Source organism: Nematolebias whitei, chromosome 10, assembly GCF_014905685.2.
Source record: "Nematolebias whitei isolate Nwh7 chromosome 10, NemWhi1, whole genome shotgun sequence".
Classification (NCBI taxonomy): domain Eukaryota; kingdom Metazoa; phylum Chordata; class Actinopteri; order Cyprinodontiformes; family Rivulidae; genus Nematolebias; species Nematolebias whitei.
In genome coordinates this window covers 17,813,081-17,820,816 of record NC_056507.1, presented here as the reverse complement: position 1 = coordinate 17,820,816, position 7,736 = coordinate 17,813,081, and the positions used below count along the sequence as shown (strand labels likewise).

Genomic DNA, 7,736 nt, shown 5'->3' with positions numbered 1-7,736 from the left:
TGGATGGATGGATGGATGGATGGATGGATGGATGGATGGATGGATGGCTGGATGGCTGGATGGATGGATGGATGGATGGATGGGAAGAAAGAAACATGTCATTTACTCTGCCTCATAACTCAGCATGCGTTTGCTTTAAGGGTGGAACTTTTCTTGTGACTATTTTTATCTGTTTCTTGGTCTTTTTCTCTTTCCTGTGAAAAGACAATTCCTGAATCCGTGTGCGGTCTGAATCAGCAAAAGAAAACACTGAGTCATAACAGCCAGCTCTTCCTTTCTGCATTATTTTTCCATCGCAGGCAGATTTTAATCCATCTGGCTCCGGAGAGATATTTGGGGATAAAACGTGGGCGGAGGACGGAAGCGTGAAGCAATGAGGAAAAGTTAAATTGGGACGTGGGCTCAAACGGATGGTTGACGCGCATGTGTTGTACACCTCCCTCCAACCCCACCTCCTCTTCCCTCATGTGCCTTACCCTGCACGGTGAGTCATAGATAAAGCGGCACACTTCTAATGGTCTATGTAGGTCCCCGGCGCAAATGTTTCAAAATGGAAGGAATGATTGCTAAAATCTCTTTCTCTATATATATATTTTTTTTTGTTTTTGAGGGGATGCTGGGATTTTATTAGCGGGGATGGAAGGAGGGTGAGAGGGGCTGTTTCCGTCTGTCTGTTTGCTCTTAATTGAGGTTGGGAGGAGGGCGAGTCGGTGAAACAACGCTCCCAAATAACCCTCCTCATGATAAATTTACAATGCATCAATTTCTAAAAGTGTTAGTGAACAGATGTAAAGAGCTAAAACCAAATGACTGCACCAAAGTTAAATAGAAGAGATTATTATTCTTGTGAACATACCTCCAAAACAGCTCCTATAATCTGTGTGTGTAAACACACTCAGCGTTAGTCCTAAATACATTACATTCTCCTAACTGGTATAATTTGTTATTCTGTTATGAAGCATTATTAACAGTCTTAAAAAAAGAGACTTATTTTCGGTCCTTTAGGCAGGATAGTTTTGTTCTAATCCCTGCTGCACACAAGACATCTTGGAAGCAGGTCTTTTGTTTGACAGTGTGCCTCATCTTTAAAATCCCCCCTCTTGTTTCATCCTGTGTGTATTACTTACAAGTTAGGAGAGCTACAACAGTTTTTCAAGAATAAGCACACACTCTCTGGAGAGGAAAACATCGTCTCTCCAAGCTTTGGGATCACCAATGGATATGTACGCCACACACCCATATAAACAAGAAATAAACACACAAAACAGCACTCTAATTCAGTCCCTGCTGACTTGTTTGACTTTTGAAGTATATATGATTGCCTCTGGTCGTTGAGCTGGTAAACATTTAAATTACCCCCCGAGGCAGAACACAGCATGTCACATTAATGCAACTCTGACAAAATACACTGTGATGATTGAGCTGTTATTAAAACTGTTTTTAACTAATTCTTTTAGCAGCTTTATGAAAAGCAATGTGTTTGATCTTTATTAAATTATATCCATAGCACTTATGGAGACACGCGTATCTTTATAACCTAATGAGATACATCTTAGTGCTGGAAGGTCTTTATCAAATCACTGCTCTAAACAACAAACATCTGAATGAACGTATAAAAATGTACGCTGCAGATTTACTGCAGGAAGAGTCTGTATCTTCTCTGAATTCATTACTGGAGAGCTCATTATTTGTTCAATGGTGTGTGTTAACTGAATTGACTTGGTTATGCCCCTTGACTATAAATGTTTATTGGTTGGTTTTCTTTTCAAACGTAAAATAGATTTTTAATAGATTTTAGATGATAAATGGCGCTTTTGCAACTTGAGATATTTCAGTCTACTTTAAACATTTGCTATAACTTTTTGTCCCTTACTAGCATGAAAGATGAGCAATATCATCAATGGTTGACTCGTGTAACTGGCCTTAGCAAACATACAAATGGTTATGACTCAGTTAATTTGACAAATAGTGATCCACAATCTGGTGTGGTAGTAGCTGAGATTCATCCTCTGTTCATACTCTGAACACCACTGCAAGATTATGGCATGCATGGAGGAGGGTAACAAGCACTCCTTCAAGAACGCTAACTTGAAAAAAAAAAAAAGTCCAACCATTATACCAACTAGAGAAATCGCATTTCCTGCAAAAATGCAGTGTGAATGCTTTTTACTGAAGAACTTGTTGAAAAACAGCTGAAATTAGCTAAAATTTGCTGATATGTAGCTGAAATGGAAGAACAAGTCTAAGCTAGCAGAAGAAAGCAGAAAGAACACACATTTGCTGAATTTGGTTTAAATGAGCAGAAATGAGCACAAAAATCAGTAAATTACCTTAAAAAAAAAAGTTGAAATTAGCAAAAAAAAAAAAAAAAAATCTGAAAAGACAGGAAGAAGTTTGAAATCCCAGAAGAAAGTGTAGAGAGCCCAATTGTGCCCAGTTAGGCTTAAAGAAGCAGAAATTAGCACAAAAGTGATTTTTTTTTTAATTTAAAGCAGAAATTTGGAAAAAAAGAAAGAAAAAGAAAAAATAATTGATTATGAAATATATGCATCCAGGGTGTACCCCGCCCCTCGCACAGTGATTGCTGGACATGGGCACCGGCGACCCCCGTGACCCAAAATGGAAGAAGTGTGTAAAAGATAATGGACAGATGGATGGATATGCATAAAAATCTTCTTTAACCACCCAAAGCTGTCAGAAAGTTCTTACTAGCAGCAGTTGGAATTAGTTTTACACACAAAAAAAGTCCACTTACCATATAGAATGACTGTGGCAAAAATCCAGGGCAGACATGATTTGTCTGAAAAATTTCCTGGCCTCTTTGGGCGTTAACCTGCCTTTCTTCACCAAGTAGTCAAACAGCTCACCCCCGGAAACATGTTCTAGGACAAGGTACCTGAAAAGTACAACGGGACATTGATAAAAACATTTAAAAAACTTAGATGTTTTAAGACTTGCATACAAACATTATAAAACTGGATTGGTACATTATGTGAGAAAACACGCTGGAACTGGCATAAAGGGAAAAATATGGTAACTCTTAAGGTTATTACACAGACATAAAGCTCAAATTTAATGGCATAATCCCCATTAAGCCATATCACGTTGACTACATTTTTGATTTTGTCATCTGAAAGATGTTCCCACAGTCAGAGTAAAGAATACCAACAGAACAGTCTTTTGGCATCGATATGAGAGCTTCTTTGACATTGCTTCCTGTGTCACATAAATGTGCAACAACTAAAAAAAAAATGTAAAATCAAGCACACAAGCATGATCACTTTTCATTCGGCTGCTCACCAGGTAGCCTTCAAGTCTGTGTGGCTGGACTTTTGGAAGGCCAGTTTGTCATCTTGAGTGTTTGGTTTGGTCATGCACTGAGGCTCCAAGGGGACAGAAGGAAAATAAATCTCCACTGACCCAAGAACAAAGCTATATCTGTGGGGTGAACTCCAGCATGGCCCTGCCTCTGCTCTGCTCATATATCCTCCACCAAAACTACTTCAGACCTAACAAGGACAAATTGAAATTCAGAAAGGCTGTAAAATACACATTCTTCCCCACTCCTTTTGGAAACATGGCTCCACATCCATCACTTGAGTTTCACTAATTAACATATGGAGTTACAAACTGGATTGGCCAAAGAAAGTGCATTTGCTAAAGCCAGAAAAGGCTTCCCCAGGAGCTGCTTTAAATCAGGTCCGAGAACATGCATATTTACAATATAGATTAAACCAGAGCTGGAGGCTAGATTATCAAGACTTTTGTATAAATGGATTCTAATTATAGTTTCTAAAACAGTGTACTTTGTTTCATTACAAGAGTTTATTGGAAGCCTTGCATCAGAGCACCACGCTCATTTATGCTGATCAAGAGCAATTTATTTATCACTGATGTACTCCTCTAACCTAATGCACCAGGTTAGGCTGTACAGAAAGCAACATCTAGTATGAAGGTGGTTTTAAAGATAGAGGACTTTGACACAATTTTGAAGCAAATTTATTATTTTTTGTATAAAGAGGAGATGCTGAAGTTAATTTTATTTATAGTACTGTCTTTTTAGAGCTTGATCTATGGTAGAATGTTCTGCACAATCTGCTCTCAGATGTATTTATTGAAGTAAAAGCTAATTTCTGATTTATTTTTTTAATCTCTAACTCCTATTTGGCCTAAACATTAGCCCTGTGAGAAGTCTCATCGAAAGAGGTTGAGGTAGGCTGCAGCAGTCATTGATCCTGAATCAAAAAAGTGTGAAGTTTGTGAGGATATTATTATTATAATTATTATGATTTATATTGTTATGAATAATAATAATAATATTTGAAATCATCCTGATCAACTCAGAGCTGCTGGCAATTATTCTTTTTGTCAATTATTATTTAAAAAAATCTTGTCAGCTTCTCTTTTTGACAGCATATCACAACAGCAGGAAACGTCTAAACTAAACAGACACAAATCAAGTGAACTTACATAAATTATGGACACTTCCAATATTTTCTGCAATAATTTTTCACTTTCAGAAACATGATTAATGTCATATTATAAGTGTTAATATACCCTATAAATTAATAATCAGTGGGCTAGGTATCAAATTTCCTCCACCTCTTGTCCACATACACAGAACATTAGTTTATACAGCCTGTGGTAGGATCTGTGCCAATTTCCTAATAAATCTTTAAAGCCCTGGGATTGCTAAGTCCAAACACGCTGCATCTCTATCCATTATTGTCTTTCAAGTGGCGACATCTAAGTAAGAATCTAAACCGTATGAGGAGCCAAATCACATTACTGATATGAGTGCGTTCCAGACTCTTGAGTCATGCAAATGTAAAGCGATTTGTCTTCTGAAATGCTGCTGGTGACCGTCTGTCAAAAGTGATGAATCAACAGGGACAAAATGTGATTTTAATAATCCAATTATGGAAGAAATCCTAATATTCTGCTTTTCCTATCATCTAAAAAGGATGATACGCACTGCTCGGCATGCCCGATCTCTGTTTGGCCTGTAAGCTAAACACGAGAGCTAAATGAATTTAGTTGACAACCAATCCTCTGTAGATCAAGAGGTCCACTAAACGACCGATGGGGATGTCACTCAGCACTAAGTTAGGTAATAGATTTCGCATTGGTGTGTAAACACAGCTGCTGCACCTCTTTTTTATGTAGCATGTTGCCACTGATAAGCATATCATGGCGTTTACATTACAGAGACTTCCCCTTGCTATTAGCAGGCCCCTAGCATCCATGACTAAATAGCTGCTCAGTGTTAGTACTAATGGAGCATCCATCCCACTGAGGAAATCACAGTGTCCTGCCATCATCAAACACCAAAATAATCTGCTGCATTTTAAAGACCATTCTGGAATCCCAAGGACCACCTGATAGTACCAATGATCAGAACATTAACAGTTGTTGAGCAGATATTCTGCTTATGATGTATGCGCTTTCAAAACATTGCAAATCTAGAAATGCCAACTAATCCATTTTGGCTGGAAACCAAAGTTAGAGCAGCATCAAGTGATGATACTTACAAGTATTTTTTATTTTCATAGACGTCATGTAGCTTTAAAACGTGTGGGTGTTCTATAAGTTTCAGAATAGCTATTTCTCGTTCCACCTGAAAGAGAGGAGGTGGGGGGGGGGGGGGGGGAGAAAAGACAAAAAAAAGGATGTTATTATTGCAAGAACACAGTCAACAGTCTTTAAAAACTCTGGTAATAATGTATATTTTTGCTTGCTGCTGAAGGTGATAATGTTTTGCCCCATGTCTCTGTGTGTGTATTTGTTTTTTTCCTTTTTTAGTGTTAGCAATATATCTTACAAATGAGTAATAATACTTTAAAGAAACTCTTAGAAAGATTTCCTGATGCATGCTCTTAGAAAGATTGATGCACATCGGCAGCTGACTAAAGTTTAAAGTCAAAGCACTTCACAATGGCTGCCACAGCTAAGCAACATTACCAAACACAAAAATGGCTTCAAGTTTTCTAGCAAAGTATCTCATGAATAACTGGACATGTTTTAGTGAACCTTTCTGTAAAAAATCATTGGTTCTGCATCTAAAACTCATTAACATTTAGAGTTGACTCAATGCAAGATGGCTGCCACAGCTAATGACCTGAGCCAACACAAAAAACAGCTATAACTCAGTCAATTTCAGCAATTCCCAACATATTTTTCGAGTAAATGGTAAATGGACTGTACTTATATAGCAACTTTTTATCGTATCAAGATACTCACAGCTCTTTACAACACAATCTGTGCCCTCATTTACCCATTCATACAGCACTCCAATAGATCTATACAAAGAACAATCAGTGCTTTATCACATTCATACAAATCGGAGGCAATGAGGAGTTCAATGTCTTGCCCAGCGACACTTGGGCATGTGACTGCTGGTGGAACTGAACCCCCAACTCTCCCATTAGAGGATGACTGCTCTAACCACTCAGCCACAGTACCATCACATCTCGCAAGATCTCACAGTACTGTACGAGATCACGAGTAAAACAGCTGTTACTCTGTCCCTTTCCAGGACAAGATGATTTTAGTTTAAATCCTTGGTGGGAATTATGCCTTCCTTCAAGGAATGGAGGTTTCTCACAGACAGGTTTCTTTAAGGCAGTGCTTCTCAATTATTTTGGTTATGCCCCACCAAAAACAAGTAACCCCCCCCCCCCCCCCCCCCCCCCAACTCTTCGCCGCGACTGTAAATAGTATAATTTGTCTAAAAAATTGTTATAAATACACCTCTGCATAACATTGTACCCTTATTAACATTAATTAAATAAAGAACTATAGATCAACTTACAACAAAGATTACTAACATTGTTTTATAGTCTGTAACAGAAAAGGCTTAAAGTGCATCAATTTGCCTGAAATTAAAAAAATATATATCCTTATTTAAACTGTAAACATGTTTGATCATTTGATATTGAACAATCAAATTAAAAACAATCAATAAATAATAATAAATTCAAATTGATCAGCAACATTTTAAGTCAGGAGTGTTATATAAAACACTTTGACCTACAAAACAAAAATGAATAAAACAATTTGTGCTATTTTATTTTATTTTTATCAAAATGAGGATGTCAGGATTAACGGCTACAATGAGCACGTTTTGCAGTGCACAACTTTTTGAAGCCGAGTTTGAAACGTGATCCTGCAGCTCTCAGCTCCTGCTCAATGTTTAGCGGGACCTGGACCTGGACTTGGTCTCAGAGCAGCAACAGCAGAGAAGTCGCAAAGAGCGAACGAGCGGGTTGGGGTCCAAGGGAACGCGCTCACAAGAGAAGAACCTGACAAGTTGTTTAGTGACATAAAATATATTTTGTTAGCAAAGAATAGAGTCCTAACATTTATTAAACATTACTTCTGTATAAAAAAAACACAAAAATTGTACTTTGACAGACTAAAATAATTGTTAAAATAAAAGCGGAAGAGGGGCAGGTAACGCTCTTGCTTTGAGTTTATTTTCTGTCACATGCGTGCTGTGGGTGACAAGCGTCCAGAGCGTCACCAGCTGAGGAGGTGTCACAGCAACATGGTTCAAGCATGGCTCCCCAAATGACAAGACAGACATATTTGTTCATAACTGTATTATTAGTGAGCCTGAGAGTTGCTGGATTTTAGCAAACAGTTGCCCAACGCACCCTGACACAATAAGAATGGTGAAAAAAAACAAAACAAACTAATCCCTGACACAAAATGTTCCCCGGGGTCACATGCCCCCC

At 38.0% G+C, this 7,736-nt stretch overlaps 1 protein-coding gene across 1 annotated transcript in view; it reads right to left on the bottom strand.

Moving 5' to 3' along the window:
• Positions 1-7,736, bottom strand: part of LOC119416008 (serine/threonine-protein kinase BRSK2) — a 195,960-nt gene that overhangs the window by 49,918 nt on the left and 138,306 nt on the right. Inside the window, exons 3-4 of the mRNA XM_037683177.1 lie at positions 5,532-5,617; positions 2,756-2,896 (exon numbers count right to left, since the gene is read on the bottom strand). Of these exons, the coding sequence (XP_037539105.1) occupies positions 2,756-2,896; positions 5,532-5,617 (227 nt within the window). The remainder of the gene's footprint in view (positions 1-2,755; positions 2,897-5,531; positions 5,618-7,736) is intronic.